The sequence below is a fragment of the Clytia hemisphaerica genome, unplaced genomic scaffold (assembly GCF_902728285.1).
Source record: "Clytia hemisphaerica strain Z4C2 unplaced genomic scaffold, Clytia hemisphaerica genome assembly, whole genome shotgun sequence".
In the NCBI taxonomy this organism is placed as follows: domain Eukaryota; kingdom Metazoa; phylum Cnidaria; class Hydrozoa; order Leptothecata; family Clytiidae; genus Clytia; species Clytia hemisphaerica.
Window position 1 is genome coordinate 712,245 of NW_027104287.1, and position 16,906 is coordinate 729,150.

General features: G+C 36.1%; 1 protein-coding gene across 2 annotated transcripts; it reads right to left on the reverse strand.

Annotated features, from left to right (window-relative positions):
* Positions 1–6,076: 6,076 nt before the first annotated feature.
* Positions 6,077–15,911, reverse strand: LOC136817038 (uncharacterized). Of its 2 annotated transcripts, XM_067073384.1 has the most exons (4): positions 15,607–15,911; positions 15,260–15,464; positions 9,427–9,579; positions 6,077–8,706 (listed from the first exon to the last, which is right to left on the reverse strand). In XM_067073384.1, the coding sequence occupies exons 3-4, from the start codon at positions 9,440–9,442 to the stop codon at positions 7,802–7,804; spliced, it is 921 nt and encodes a 306-aa protein (XP_066929485.1). In that variant the 5' UTR covers positions 9,443–9,579; positions 15,260–15,464; positions 15,607–15,911; the 3' UTR covers positions 6,077–7,801. The 2 variants fall into 2 exon arrangements, with proteins under 2 accessions (XP_066929485.1, XP_066929484.1); XM_067073383.1 differs by lacking the exon at positions 15,607–15,911 and having other exon boundaries at positions 15,260–15,521.
* Positions 15,912–16,906: the final 995 nt, after the last annotated feature.

Here is a 16,906-nt window from a genome sequence, read left to right on the forward strand (position 1 = left end):
ACTACAAGGAAGCCCCTCTTGATTTTTTTCATGTACGCCATTTTTGTTTTTGAGACGCTTTTGTTCAGAAGACAGATTCTTACTTCTGATTGGTTCTTATGGATTATTAGAATTGTGATTGATTCCACCGGTGGATTTTTCTGAAAATCACCATATGAAATCAATTTTTTGTGCTCTTTCCAATGGGAGCAACCAAATTATGCGCAGTTTCTTCGTTCACAAGATAATTACACCCGTCTCCTAATTAGGAGACGTGAACCTCCTGATTAGGAGACGGGTCTCCTAATCAGGAGGCGTCTCCTAATAAGGCGACTGTTCCTGACTGATTGAGAGGAAAAGTTAGAGAAGACTGAAATTTTTAGCAGATTGGAGTTGTTTTCACAATCCACAATAAAAAGTAACTGCAGTTCCAGCTTGTGTTTTTGTGAAAGACTCTAATGGTAACCCTATTAAATTCCATCGTTTGCCAAAGGATCCTGAATTGTCAAAACAGAAGGATTTGGAAATTTGGTGTCATATGTTCTGACCATTGGAGTTTGTTTCAGACATCTTCTAATGATTTACCAGATGTTATAGTCCCTGAATCCCAATACAAACTGATCAAGAAAATTAAGTATGAATGAGTAAAGAAGCGTTGGGTTTTTTATCTGGAATTCTATCAGTTTCAAGAACAATGCTATGGAGAAAATGAGCAAGCAGTACATAATCGAAACCCCAACAACAACCAGGAAGTTGACCATCGGGAGATTTCTTTTGATAGTTGCTCACTTAGCTTTGTTTTGGTTTTGGTCTTGGTCTTGGCTTTGTTGACAACACTTTACTTACAGCTCGATGTTTAATAGCAAATAGGATACACGAAGGGTACAAACACATCAAAGGTCATGCTTCAAGGATGAGGTTGCAGAAGACATTATTTATGTGCTGGCTTGAAAATTAATGCCAATAATGGATGTTTTTATAGAACTGAATTCTGAATTCATAAAAATTACATATACAAACAATATGAGAGTCCTCAGATGATTGCAGTCAATCAGTCAAATCACGGTATGAATTCTCCACCCCTAGTTTTGAATTCAGGATGTGTATTGTATTATTTTCATTTGCGTAGTCATAAAACTTTGCATACAATTCAATCCCACTGTAAACTGAGACAGCGAGATTGAGCCTATGGACACTGATCAAATTACAACATGGGATTTACAGTTAAATGACATTTTTTTGTATGGAACTCTTGGAATTCAAGATTGCAAAAATAATTTCAAAACAGACAAAATATTTTTTTGTATCAACAAGAATTCTATTTGGTGGGATTGTTGTATTATTTGTAGGTATATATGTAATATCTTTAAAATTTAATTCATGGAAAAATTTTATGACTTCAAATATTTAAAAAAACTAATTTGAAAGAAGATCTTTCTCACTCTATACTGCCCTCTTTACACACTTTTCTTGTTATACAAAGTACAGTAATAGATCAAACTCTCAAATTTTTTTTGCTCTTTTGCTGTTTGCTTTTCATTAGATATTTATATGGTTTCTCTTTTATTTGGTCTTGTTATTATTATTGGTATTATGCAGAGAAAAGAACGATTTTGTTTAAATTTATACTGTACTGAAAATTAATGGTTTTTATGAGAGAAAGCAAATGACACACTTTTCATATTAATTCCAACTAAAATTTTAATGTAAACCTGATAAAAAGGTTTAGTTTTTGCATGCATGGTACCCTCAAAATCCTAGATCCGCCCCTGATTCCTCAGCTTCTTCTTTGCTAAATCTGTTTATTTTTCTTATAGTGCTCAGATTTGCTCAGATCCATAAGCCGCCTAACTGAAAACGAAAGTGAAATCTACCATTTTGAAAAATTTATCCCTACACGCCAATTCGACCGCGTCCGCGGAATGTGGCTAATGTCTTTTTATGGCTTTGGATTTGAATTCCATTGTTTATTATGAGCATCTTCACCAAAAGGTTTTTTACTGATCCTGTATATCCCGCTTCTAAAGTTGAAAAGACCGTGTAACTAATGGTATCAGCCTGAATCATGTCAGCAGTAAAAATCAAAATTTGTTCTAAAGTCGAAATTGATGATTTAACCAATTTTACCGCCCAATTTCAAATATATCTCTCATATGTTTCTTCAAAAATATTCTTTTTTGCGATAAAGCAGCAAAGAGGCTAAATAAAATAATCTTTTAAGCTGAAATTTTTCACACCTTGAGCATTATGACGTTTCTGACAGTACAGTAAGGTGTCATGAAAATGACACATTTCCAATACAAATTTAATTTTTTTTGTCAAATATATCGTTCAAACCAAAATTTATTGAATATTTTGGATAAAGTAAGCATTTTAAACTCAGTGAAATTTTTTCTAAAGCTTTTGTTGGGATACAATAGCTATTTAGAAGAACAAGGACAATTTTCAGATGGGCTTTTGCCTACTTTAAGTAAGTAAGAAAGTAAGTAAGCAAGTCTGCGACCACGGTAGGAGGCGTCCCGAAAGCTTCATTTTCGATAGCTGGCGGGGCGCCACTCTTTCTCCTTGGATAGACTCTTGATCCTTCTCTTAATTGCTGAGCATCATTTTGGGAATCTTTGATGTGACCCGGCTGGGGGTCGAACTCACAAGCCTGCGCACCGTTTTGATAGAAATCTTACCTCACAAAAATAATGATTTTCAACATGTTAAGATTTTCTGATATCAGCTTCAAATGCGTCCCCTTTCCTGTTCTCTTCCTCAGATATCACGGAATGATTGAAAATTTAACAAAAGTGACATTAGAAAAAACAAACAAAATATTTCTTGATGTTTTTGAAAAACTTGTGGTCAAATAAGTTAAAAAAAGTTTCAATGAATAAAATTTTCGATTCAGTTTTCTCTCGAGCCGAAACATCAATAGGAAAATGTATTCAAAGATGTAAAATTNATAGCATAATATTTTGCAGTGAGGATTGGTTTATTTGATTATTTTCAGTGGGGACAAAAATTGGAGGATAATTTGGACGATATTTTGGCCAATTTTTCCATTGGGAAAGGGTTTCAGTGGGTCTGTGAAAAGGGGTGTCATCTTGGGCATCGAACTTATCGAACTTTTCCAATTTGATGTTTAACCCTATTTATATAAAATCCTACTTCTAAAAATAAAATAAATGAGTTACTTTACATAATGAAAATGGGTGTACTTAAACGAGTGAATGACACAGGAAAATTTTTTTGATTCCATAGGCTATGGAAATGTATATTTCCAGATCTGGAAATCTAAATTTTTCCCTAACCAATCCCTAACTAGGGAAGGTGCAACAGCTCCCTAGTAATGAATGAAATTTCCCGATCTTATGACTACCTAGGGATGTTAAATTTCCGAAGCGAACCCCAATAAAACCCCATAGGGTTACCCATATTCACGAATTAAATCCTGATTTATAGAAAGCTGGTAAAAATAATTAAATTTATTATATACCTGTAGGCAAAAACAGCCATTGAATAATTCCTGATATACCATGGCTATTATACCACGGTAGAATTTTTTTTTCAAATTTTGCTTTCAAAGTTTGAGTTTTTTTGTTGCTCTTGTTGTTATCAAAGAAATTCATTAAAATAAATCTATTGTCAATTTCATGAACAAATTTTATGACTCAAAGTAATTAAGAAAATCATTAAAAAAGAAAAACATTCGAACGTTCGATTATGGGAGTGTTTTATGTGAAACGTTCGACAATTGACATAATTAATGTTTTGTTTTTGCCTCTAGGTAGTACATAATAAAACATATATTCAATGGGTAAAAGTTGGTTATTGAATTTATTAACCCTCGCTGATGTATATTCAACTCGGCTTCGCCTCGTTGAATATTACATCACCTCGGGTTAATAAATCTCAATAACCAACTTTTACCCATTGAATATCTGCTTATTATTCGATCATTCTGTGAGCATTGGTTCGATAGCTCTCATTCGTTCTGACATGTACTTGCGCTACTTTGAGAATCCTGGCACTTTTGTCACAACAGTGAAGCTGCACTAGAGAGCCAACTTAATGACCTCAAACCCGTCTCACCGATCCACTGAGCCCTTGCGACGCAAGTCCATTGCGAACGAATGAGGCCGCCCTGGCGGGACGCCTCACCTTTAGCGTTGTGTTATACACTGATCGAATACACCCTTATAATGGTTTGCTTTACATACGACTCGAACACTTTTGAGTGAAAAATCACTTGTGGTTTTTTCTCACGCATGCGTAATACAAGTTAGGGAAATCAATTTTCCCTAACCTAAAAAAAAATTTCCCGAACCTAGACTCTAATTTCTGACAGTTTAAAATTTTTGATTGAATTGTCTTATTTGAAGGTTTGAAAAATAAGTTCTGATTTAATTAATTGTTTAAAGGATACACTCAAATTAAAGAATTTGGGAAATCGAATTTCCCAATCTGGGACATTTTATTTCCCTAATTCAAGTAATCACATTTCCCAATCCAGAGAAAGAATAGAATAAAGCAAGCAAGGTCACAATTCGTGATATTTCCTTTCCCTAGCTTGTAGAAAGTAATCATTTCCAAAACTCGTGATCTCTCTTTTCCCGACTCATCCATAATCAGTTTAATTTCCCGATGTAATTCTGAATGGGTAACTAGAATGTTAAAAATATTAGTTTTCCCCATGTGGAAATCCGTTTTCACTAACACATTGGTGATACACTTCCAGTATGGGAAAATAGGTTTCCCTAGTTTCCTTACTTTCCCGAACTTAAAATTCTAGACCAATGTGATCGAATAAAAAACCACATCTGAAAATGAACAATCCCTAGGCTAGGGAATCAATAATTTTTTCCTGTGTGAGAAACTGCAAGGTCAGGGAAGTTTTAAATAGGAAAGTAATTAAATAGGGAATTCATAGGTAGTCAAGAAGGTCAATGGGGTAGTAACATATTGCATTACTCTTAGGTGCCAAATAGACGGGGCGGGGTGGAAAATTTTCCAAATTTTAATAAACGGGAGGGACCTAATTGCCGGGAGGGTTGGAAATTGTACTTCTGAAAACCCAAAAATAAGGTAAATATAGGCTAAAACTTCTATTTGCCAACTGAAAATATTCCTAAAAGTTAATAAACGAGGGGTCCTAATAAGGTTTGGAAATTTTCGAAAAATTAACAAGCAGGGGGGGGGCGCTTATTTGGCACCTAAGAGTACACACTTTTTTTTAATAAGAATATCTATAAGAATATCAGGATGAAAATTGGCCAAATCGTAAGAATACCCTCTAGGGTGAATTTCACAGAATTTGATAAGAATACAGTCATTTTGTATTTGATTAAAAGAAAAAACTGCTTCCTTTGTTAGAGATAAATTGAAGCTTTGAGGAAGAAATGTAATTTTAACCCTAAATGTTCACTCAAAAGTCCAAAACTCTCAAATTGATCATTTCTCATGTTTGTAAAAAAGTCAAGTCTATAAAAGTAAGAATACGTTAAGAATATTTCACCCTCAATTTTGACAATTTCTTAAGAATATTTCACCCTCATCCAAAGTACACTATTCTTATAAAAAAAAGGCGTGTATAAAGAGTAAATATACTTTATTGACTACAAACCAACGAAGTAGAAGCCGAAGGCTAGAAGTCAATCTCTTTGGTAGGATTTGAAGCCAACAAATCCTACCAAAATTGCGCGGCCTTGAGCGATCCGCCTGGTTTTTACACAAATGACAGATTAAAACTAAAATTTACCACTTAATTTCGAAAAAAAATCACTTGAAAACAAAGGAATTGCTAGATTCAATCCGTCATCAAAAACACGGCATATATTTTAAGGCTTCACTTTTTCTTGCATAAGAAAGGTTAAAGATTCTCCTCTAGCCCTTCGGGCTTTAAACTCAATGCTACAAACATGTAAAAATGGGGATGGAATCAATGGCTTCCTGAGATTACTGTATGAACATGAAATGGGATGGGCTGGGGTGCGTTCAGACTTTCATTCTAAAACACGACAAACGTCGGTACCGGACTGAATTTTCGAGAATGATTCTAATGTAAAGTATAAGGGTAAACAAGAAACGAGAGACTTTTATTTCAAAGAATTGAGCAGCAAGTGAAAAATGGATAGAATGTCAAAATAATGAAATATGCTTCTTACATAGGTGCTCTATAGTTTTTTTCAAATTAAATATTATTGAGTTTACAAATGTTCTTTGTGAACTTAATTCGGTTTAGTTAGGGTTCAGGATTGCTCAATGTGTTTTGATCGGTTGTCGAGTCTCCGTTATCAGGCCCTTCCGGAAGGGAAACTAACGGCTCCGCGTCATTGGGCATGGTATGATTTTCTGCTTTCGGATCGACATCTGCCTGATCGCCTCCCGCTGTTGTATCTTCCGCTGCAATTTTTTTGGGTGAATATTTAATGACAATGAAATGAATGAGATTCGACATGACGTCATTGCCATCGATCCGGTCGACCGTCAACGGACCTTCATAAGCACCAAACTTTCGGTCTCGTTTCCCGCTCGCACCTTTCGTGTACAATTCCACCAAAATATCGTCGGGAACTTTCATGCTTTGCAATAAATTGTAGGCTTTACCATCTTTAATCAATGGTTGCCACACAGAGTTGTCGACATCGTAGTAACTATCGTAGAGGTGAGTATGTGTCATTGATGTTGGATCAGGTGAATCTTGTGTGCCTATTGCTACTTGTTGGTTTTTTAACTTCTTTTCTTGGTTCAGCTGAAAATACTTTCCATCTCCATTAATCACTGTCAACGGAACTTGCTTCTCTTTATTATTTCCAGTGATTTCACTTTTCAAGACAGGGATCTCTTCGCAATACCCTTTTAATTCTGCTTTCTTGCAGATAGTGATGAAAATCTTCTTATCAATGGTTTCTCCTTGGCACAGCAGATTGTTGTTTCCTTCACAAATTTTGTCATCTTTTGCGATTGCCTTCACTGTGCTGTCATCCTCGTCTTTGTAAGGGTAGACTGTGATGGTATCCCATCGAACACTGCCTGGAAGTTGCATCATGGGAAAAGGGCTGAAGAAGGGCCCCCATCTAAACTGCTTGTTTTGCTCGTTCCAATGATGTGTTCCCACGAAGGCGAGGTCAGGTTCACTGCATGAAAGACTGATATTCTTGCCCCTCTCCATTCAGTGGGTGATTTGACTCGGTTCAATGTAATGGTTTTAACAACTCCTTTAAATTCATCTGTGATGCAAACTGAAGCATGGTGTCTTGGATTGTCTTGCAAATAATCTCTGGTGACGCACATTTTAAACAATTTCTTGGGTGGACCGGGTTTCCCTTGTGCGTCTTTTGGAGGTTCTTTGTCATCAGCAACTGTTATCTGTTTGACATATTGATCAAACTTTTGGAACTGTGATATGCGTTCTTTGTGATCTTTGGCTTTCAGCACGCTAGTTCTGTACTTCATTTTCAAGGTGAATAGCATGCCCATAGAAGAAGGACCGATCATTTGGATTGGAAGTCCATCGTTCTCATCGAATGTCACATCTTGTCCCTTCTTAACCTGGTATTGTACAGTGATACTCTTGCCTTTGGGAACATAAGCCGATCGCCAGGGGCCAGGTTGTTGTGCTTTTGTGCCATCTTCTAGATAACAGGAACCAAGGAGTGATTGTTGACTACAAAACATGACTTTCTTTTGAATATCTTCATCCACGTAGAATTCCTTCAAATAAGTGTTCAAGTGTTCGTACATTTTGGCGTTGTTGTGATAATAGTTGACTGTGTATCGCATCTTGTAGTGCTCGTAAGGGTTGAGGAAGGGTTTGAAAACTTTCTTGTTGTATTCACGGGAGTTTTTGAATCATATCTAAGAGGAGTTGCATAAAAACGTACGCTTTCCGCCTCGACTTTTCTTCCTTTGCTTCTTTCTTTGCTTCTTTTTTTGCTTCTTTCTTTGGGTCGGTTGGTGGAAGATCAGAAGGAGCGTCGTAGTATTTTTCTCCGACAATTTTCTGGATGACTTCTAAACCCTTCAAATAGGTTTGATAATGATATGTGGTGATCTTGGCGTACAATTCGTACAACTTTAAACAGCTGGTAGCGAAAGAATCCTTTTCTTCAATTTCATCTTCTTTCGGAATGGGCTCCCTCTCGAAATTGACAATTCTCCATTTTTCTAGCTTCCACTCCTCTTTCACCTTCCTTGCTTGAATGTCGAAATCACAAACCTTGGAGATATGATGTTCGATCTTGCCGAGTAAGTGTGTACTGGCCGTCAACACTTTGTAGATTTGAGGGGACACTTCATCAAAAAGTTGCTGTTTGACTTCTTCTTTTCCTCCCATGTCTTCGATATTGAATTTCTGCTCATTGTTCCCTGTCAAAGGCTTGATCTCGTCGAAGCTTTCGATCATGTCCAAATGCTTCAAAAAAACCTCCGTCAATCTCTTATAACCGTTCCAATCAGCACTCAACTCCGTCTCTGTGAATTTTCTCAAGGATTTTTCGATCGCTTTCTGCAGTTTTGAAGATTCGCTTTCAGGGGGACCTTTTTGGTGTTTGTCGATCAGTGTAAGAATGGTCTTGACAGTATCTAGTGCTATGGCAACAAGGAAACCGACAGGTCCACCCGTCATTGCAGCCAACCCCGATGCCATTGTGATGGTTGAAATTGCGATGCCCATTTTATCCTTTTGCTTAATCTTATCATAAAGTGATTCTGCAGCGCCCAACGATGTACTCCACCCCTCTGTAGAAAGAAAACGAATGTTTTAAAACGAATGTTTTGGTTTGGAGGGCTTGTGGAAGGAAATATTAAAAGGGCTATTTAATGCAAACTGTTTGTGGCCTTTTTCCCGTCACAATCCCGGCAATAATACCAAAAAGACCTGTAATATAGTGTGAAGGCTTTTCAAATGAATACTGCAATTTATCCCTTAACTCTAAAATATTGCCCACTGATATGTACTAGTAATCTCATGGTTATAAGAAGGGAAATTCGGGATAAATTGCCCGAGGTCAATTTTGAAATTTTTTGAAATTTAAAACATTTCGAAATTTGACCGAGGGTAATTTATCCAGAATTTTACGAAAACAAGCATGGGATTCCTGGTTAATCTCATTGTTTGGATTGAAATTCTAACAATTCTGAAAGACGTCAACACTGGAAATCAATCTGAAACTTTAAAAAGAGGTCTCAAAAAAGTCATAGAAACGCAAATCGAGTTTTAATAGGATAGTATTCCATTTACTTAAGCCTTTGAAGTTAGTAAGAACTTCAAAAAAGTGATTAGTTTTCAAACGATGGAAATTTCACTTTTGCGGGAAATTACAAAATCTAGGAGGGAAATTACAAAAGCTAGGAGGGAAATTACAAGTTCGCAAATTAACCTAAGCAAAAACGTCAATAGAATTTCAATCAACCACTGATATTATATGAAATTTAGGAACTTTTTGAAATCTTTCTTACTTTGTGCTTTACCCATCTTTTTGCCAGCGAATTCATTAAGGTTGATATCTTTTATTTCTTTCACTAGAGCGTCGGTCGCATCGTTCGGATCGGTTTTCGGAGTTCGTTTCAGAACCGTATTGTCTCTCTCTTCCCGGGCTGTTCACTAGATGTCTAGAAAAATAAAGAAAAGGGTTTGGTTATGTGCCTACGTGCCTTCCGAAATAGAATAAACATTTGCTTTCTTTGTCAATTGGGGTAAACTGAATGTTAAAAAACCCTCGAGATCATATTTTTTGATTTTTCGGATTTTGCTCCAACTAACTGTGTATCTCGAAAGAATATGTCTCGTTTGTGAAATTAGTATGTGTTCAGATTGTGAGCAAACAATAAAGTAAAATCGTGCGATAAACAACACTATTGTGAACATTATAAATTATGCACTACATATGTAGATAAGAGGTTGAAGTTTTAAAAGAAGTTGGAAGAAAAAAATATGAAGAATCCTGCAACAGAATCGAAACCCAAAAATCATTGACTGGAAAAAGTAGTGTTAAATAAAATCAAAGATTTTCAAAAAAATTGTGTACGACCAAACAAGGCATACTTGACTAACAATAGCGTATTAAGGCCGTTTTTCAATCTTAAAAGGACTGAAAGTCGAAAAATTTCGTACTCGCTTCGCTCGCTTTGTTGTCTTCATACATTTCCTTCCATGACATAGGTGTCAAATATTGGAATTTGCGTCCTCTGCTTGTACTACCGCTCCACCTGGAGATCGTGTTTAAGTCTACGGCTTCTCAAACCATATGTGGTACAACCTCGATTTGAAATTAAAAAAGACTTCTTACGGGTCTGCGAGGAAGCAAATCCCACACCAAAAGCCCATCCTACGCCAGAGGGGTAGTTTTTTGTAACTTTGGCGCGGCAGACCTAAAAAATTGCTTTATTAAAGCTGAAATAGCTGTAAAAGATGCCTTAAAAGGTCGACGCTATCGAGAATTAGGTCACAAAACTGCAGAAAACTTCATATTGGCGAAAATGTTTGGCATAAGAATAGGTTGAACTGCTTAAAGAAATCATAAAAAGGTCACATATTTAACCCAATAAGGTCACAATCGTTTTAACTAAAGATATAAAAGCAAAATTGGCGCGTGAACATGAAAATGGTTTTGTTCGGGCGTGAATACGTGAATTGGCAAAATTTTGTGCGTGAATACGTGACCCTCTTTACCCCTTTGAAGGGTCAAAACTTTTTTTACTTCATTTTTGAGGTTTAGTACTAATGTTTTTTTCTAAATCTCCATCAAATTTGTGACATTTTGGTATGCAATATGACCATGTTTTGAGAAAGTCGATTTTCAGACTTAATTGGCCACCACCATAAATGAGCTTTAAAATAGAATATTGAGGGCCTTACGATTTCTTTGTGGTGTAACCATGGAGAAGAAAATGATTTTTTCGTACCTACCATAAGTATAGGTACCTAAAAAGTATAGGTTTTATGACCTTAAATTCATTTGTGTAATCTCTAGGTCCGAAAAACATGATTTTTTGAAGGGATTTTTGATAATTTTTTAATAACTTCGAATTATTTTACGACACTTTACGATAGTTAAAATTCTTGCAATTAGTTATTTTATGAGAGTACTTATTATTAGAGATTGTAGAAAAGTGAATTACACAATATTAAAAATTAAGTTTGGTGGTTAGGAGAGCCCAAAACCCAACTTTGCAGGTTTTAAGGGGTGTTTGGTTTTAAGGGGTATCCACTGGTACCTTTCTGATTTATTGACCGCTATATATTTGCCTACAAGCTAAGATGTCTGCGGCATTATCGGAAAAGGTCTATTTAGTGAATGATCATGACATATATTGTTGTAAGAAACAAACTAGGAGAAAAACAAACAAACAAGGAGAAAAACAAACAAACAAGGAGATGTTAAAAATCTTACATACCCCATCATATTTTGTGCAAGTCGCACACATGTGAGCGACTAGACGCTGATAACCTCGCAACGCTGAGCCAAATCGAAACTAAGATCGATCTTCTTGAATCCATTGTGTCACGGGAACCTCAGCCGAAGTCATTCCATAGATCAAAGAAAAGCGTAACTGAGGCCGAACTAGAGGCCCTTCTGAAGCTAGTGGCTGTTGAAGGTGACAACAACAAGACAACATCAATGGCAGATGTATTCAATCAAGGACACTTGTATAGCGTAGCTTCGCTATACAAGTGTCCTTGATTCAATTTAAAGCTCGAGGAGACAGGTTTACACAAAACCTTTAGCCTTTATAAAGAGAAAAGATTCACTAGATTAGGTTATCAAGCGGGGTCAGTCTACGATAGCCTGCCTATTTTTCATAAAGTACTCGAAGAAACGCCATTGAATAACCTTCTTTGAGGGCTTGCCGAATTTATCTAGAAAGTGACTTCATCATTGCAGGTTTTAAAGCACTGGCAAACTTTACATATAATGTAACCATGCCTTTTTTGAATTTCACCGAAAAGGCAATGTTCTACCGAAACTTTGTACTGACCTTTCGAGCAAGAGGCTAGAAACCCTTACTGAATACAAAGTTGATTGGACACACGTGCATGTTGTCAAAGAAGGTCCAATTACTGAACTCGATACTTACTTATTAGACGAGATGTACCTTCAAGCTACTATTTGAGTTGAATTGCAGTGTAAGCGAGAGTACTGGGCTCCAGATGGGGAAAAAACAAATCAACGTGCTACCAGCCCGGGGGTCACTCGATTTTGAAAACGACCGTACGTTCGGCCAAAAATCAGGTCTCTAAAATTGGACCCTTACAGTGCAGGAAAAATTTGGCTGAAAATCGACCCTTATAGCGCAATTTTTCTAAATTTTATGCCCTTTTCAGGGCAAAATCTTTCTGAAATTTCTCAAATTTTAGCTTAAAGTTTGGTATTTTCTCAAATTTTACACCCTTACAGTGCACTTTTTCCCACTTGCTCACAAATCAACCCTTACAGTGCACTTTCCAAAGTCCAAAAAACCTACCCTTAAGGGCCACACGTCCGGTAGGTTACTTACCTGGAGTGCCCCCTTCCCGGGGCTACCAGAATTCATCACATCGAATGAAAGACAAAAACATAAACTGTGAACATTATTTAGCAAAGTGTGGGTATCTAGCATCGCTTTCAGCTATCCTTTCAAATAAGTTGTTTAAAACAAAGAGAATTAGAGAGGACATCGTGCTCTTAGATGCAGATGAAAGCCTTTCTGCTCAGAAATCCTTTCAGAAAATCATGAGACTTCTCGACGAGATGGAAATTTCATGGACACAAAAACAAAATGAACTGAAGCGTGCTAGAATACGTGAAAATATCAAGAAGAAGGCGAGAGCTTCTGAGTTTGTTGATCAAGTACTAAAGAAATGCAAAGATCACAACGGTCCATTAACATCGGTAAGTGAATTAAAATCACTTGTTCAGTCCAACCCACCAGAGCTTAAAACATTCCTGAGACAGGAGATTCAATATCAGTGAGTCACTCATCAGCGCGACGCTGAGGTGAGAAGAGAACTTTATAAGGTAAATAACCTTTCTCTTGAAGAAATGATCGAAAATCTGACTGTTCTTTTTATGATGAAACTACTGTCGAGGAAAGTGTGACCTTTCCATCATTAAAGATAATGTTGCTCCTGAGAAAGGTTCAGCTACTGAGAAAACTGACAATTTTCAACCAAACCAGCCAGTTGCAGTTATCTGGGACGCAAAATTCAAACAGAAATGGTACGTCGGGTTCTTTCTTGATCGCAACAAGACAACAACGATGGGACATGTCGAATTGACCATTTTCAACGTAGAGGGACAACTGATGAACTATGGTGTCGGTCTCCTGGATTCGACGATATCCAGGATACAGATGAAATACAAATACTACCAGTCAAAATCAAAGGTCAATGGAACTTTGATGACGTCAAGCCAACTTTCACAGTTGAAAACACTGACGAAATCAATAATGCTTTTAGTTTTGTTTGTAAAATTTCTGATTTATTATTAGATTTATGATCTATGTATCTTTACCCCACGCTCCATGTATTCATTTTCTCTGATTTGCTGCTGTATCGGCATGTACATATAGAGATGATCAGGCTTTACAAAAAAGTAAACATCAAAGAGTACACGTTTTTTTTTTTATTAGAACACCTAAAATTTGGCTGAGCCTGGATGTGCTTATTTTCTTAGCAATTTTCAGCCTAAAATGTTCTTAAATGCGTTCTTAATTTTTCAGACTCCTCTAAATCGACAATATCATGCAAAATAAAGAGCACTTAAAGTTGGTAAAATTTGGACATTATTTGACTCTCGATTTTAGAAAATCCATCTCTAAGTTCAGTTAAAACTGCTTGAAAAGAGGAAAAAATTGTATTTTTTGTCATTTTTTTCCAAACTGAGACTGGGCATGTTCTTACGATGTTCTTAATTTTTCGACGAATTTCAGCCTCAATGTTCTTATAAACTAGGTTCTAATAAAAGAAAAAACGTGTATGCTGAAAATTAATTAAAATTCAGAAGTCGAGTTTTATACACCTCTGTACAAAAAGGCTTCCCACTTTTTTTTGAGACTTTTTTTTTTTGGTAAAATATTTTTGATCCTGCCTAGATATAGAATAAAGTTAACCCAAAAAATTTTAGTTTGACATGCACAGGCAAAAAATTGAAATTTAACCATATTCACCCCATTCACCCCACTCGTAATAACAAGTGCTTTGACTAAAAAAGTCGAGCAACCTCATAAAAACGAACAAATTTCCCCCTACTAATATTTTCAGGGGGGGGGGTTTACTTTGTAGGGGTTCGAAATACCGTTTTCCCGTCAAAATTTTTGCTGAATCCCGGAATCCCGAAAATTGAAAAAAATAATAACACCGTCACACCGGTTTGTACAGGTTCAAATACCGGCAAAATGACAAAAGATAAGGCCAAATACCGTCACCGTCTGATTTTAAAATACCGTTTTCCCGTCTTTTGTTTCGTCAAATCCCGTAATACCGTTCTAAAAAAGGGTCAATCCCGTCACACCGTAAAAGTACAAACTCTCCCTTTTCAGTATTTTCGAGGAGCTTTTCTTTAAATTCTATTAAATTATCAAGCTGCATGAATTCTTCAAGTATTTTTTTAATGTAATATAATCTTTTTTTTTATATTTCAAGCAAATGCCTCTGAAATCAATCAATCTATCAACAATTAAATCAATCAATTATTCCTGAATATTTTAATGCTTAAAAGTCTTTAAAGCGTTAAAAGCTTTATAAGTGCATGACATAACCTTTCTGTGGGGGCATTTAGTGAAAGCTATGACTAGTTGATAAATTTTCAAAAAAATATATTTTATCTGTAAGAATATTATCATAAGCTGATTTTTGATTGAAAAATATTTTATTTTCGTGAAAAAGTGTGTTTACTATCTTCGAAATCCTACTAAGTCATAATCTAATTTCATTCTTCCTCTAAGCTACTAAGGTAGCCTAATTATAAAAATACCAGATTTGTTCAAGAAAAAAATATTAGGGCGCGTCAAATTCGAGGGCACGTCGAAAATTTGATGGCACGTCAAAATTCAAGGGCACGTCAAAATTCGAGGGCACGTCAAAATGTCGAAAATTGGAGGGCACGTCAAAACTTTGGGCACGTAAGCACGTAGGCACGTTGGACACGTCAAATTTCGGAGGGCACGTAAGCACGCGAACACGAAGGCACGTAGGGCACGAAGGCACGTCAAAAAATGAGGCACGTGGGCACTCGTAGAACACGTCATTTAGCAGACTCATTCATTTAGCATCCAACATCACTTAAGTTTTGAAAATAAAATTATTGCTTACCCAATGGGCTCCTCTTTTCGCTGAAATTTCCTCTGTGTGCAATGTTGAGTCATTGTGTTGTTGGATGAATGGCAAATTGTTGATTTGTTTCTTCCCATGATGAAGTCGCTCGCTTTGTTTCCCATTCACCCATATTGAGCACATCATCAACAAAATAACGAAAGCTTTCAATAGCTGCATTTTCAATGCTGGTCAATCAACACCCCTAAAAGAAAGAAATTTTGATATCAATTCATCGCTCTCGCTTCCACTTTAAACCACACCACTCCATAGTCTAATGAAAACAAGAAGCCTCAATAATTGCACCACAAACAATCGTATCAAATTTTAAAGAATACCAAAAATACCTTAATCCAAGTCCAAATTATGTTTCTGGTCTCCTTCTGAAGTCTCTATCAGGAAGAATGTCTTCAATTGAAGAATTGTCGGTAATTTCATGTTCAAAAGAATCCAATGAAGCATTTTATTTCCTCCTCTTTTTCGGGATATTTCTTTTAAAACCAGGAAATGTATTGTTTCTTCATCTCAATGACTTTTTCTGAAGTCTCTATCAAGAAGAATGTCTTTCAATTGAAGAATTGTCGGATAATTTCATGTTCAAAAGAATCCAATGAAGCATTTTATTTCCTCCTCTTTTTCGGGATATTTCTTTTAAAACCAGGAAATGTATTTTTAATAAATAAACGGCCCCCGCTTGTTAGTTTTTTGAAAATTTTTCAACCCCCCTGGACCTTATTAGGACCCCCTCCCCGTTTATTAATTTTTAAGAATTTTTTCAGCTTTTAAAGAGAAGGTCCCTTATTCTTCTCTAAATAGCCTGATTTTAGCCTACATTTACCTTATTTTGGGGTTTTTGTAATTACAATTTCCAACCCACCCCCCCCCCCGTTTATTTTGAACCTAAGAGTACTATTCTTAGTTTATTTGCAGTAGACCAATGATTTTTTTGTTGGAGGGGGTGATAAGTAACCTGATAGCAGCTGTGGAGTTTTCTTAATTCGACACGCTGAAACTCTAAAGATCGCTAAAAACTATATTTTCGCCCACCTCTTTAGAGCTTCAGCGTACTGGGCCAGAAAATACACTATCTGTTATCAGGTTAGTGATAAGGGACTTAGAGAATATTGTAATAAGATTCCTTCTCTTATGAACATGCCACCCCCACCCGATTCTCTCCAAAATTGACTCGGTCTTTTTTAGCATGAGGGCCAAAGTTGGTTGCAGGCAAAAAAGTGCTGCATGAGCTGATTGGTTAAAAGAGAGACCGAATTTGTACTAAACAATAGCAAACTAAAGTCTATTCACGATAAGTGTGCACTCTTTTTTCTTTTACCTATAACTTTTGAAGGGATTCTTCAATCTTTATAAATTTGGTATCATTGGAAAGATATTAGTGAGTGGAACAATTTGAAATAAAAAAAATCTTTAAAAAAATTCTAAAAATGAAGATGAAAATGAAGAAGAAAAAAATGAAGATCTTGTAGAAAAGTGCTATAACTTTCATTTTCACTGCAGAGATTTTGACACTGTGAAGAAATTTCATTAAAATATTTATTCAATATAAAGTTATGATACAAAGTTAATAAGTGATTGACCCCAACAGCAAAAAACTGCAGAAAACAGCGTTTTTAGACGTCAATCAGCTTA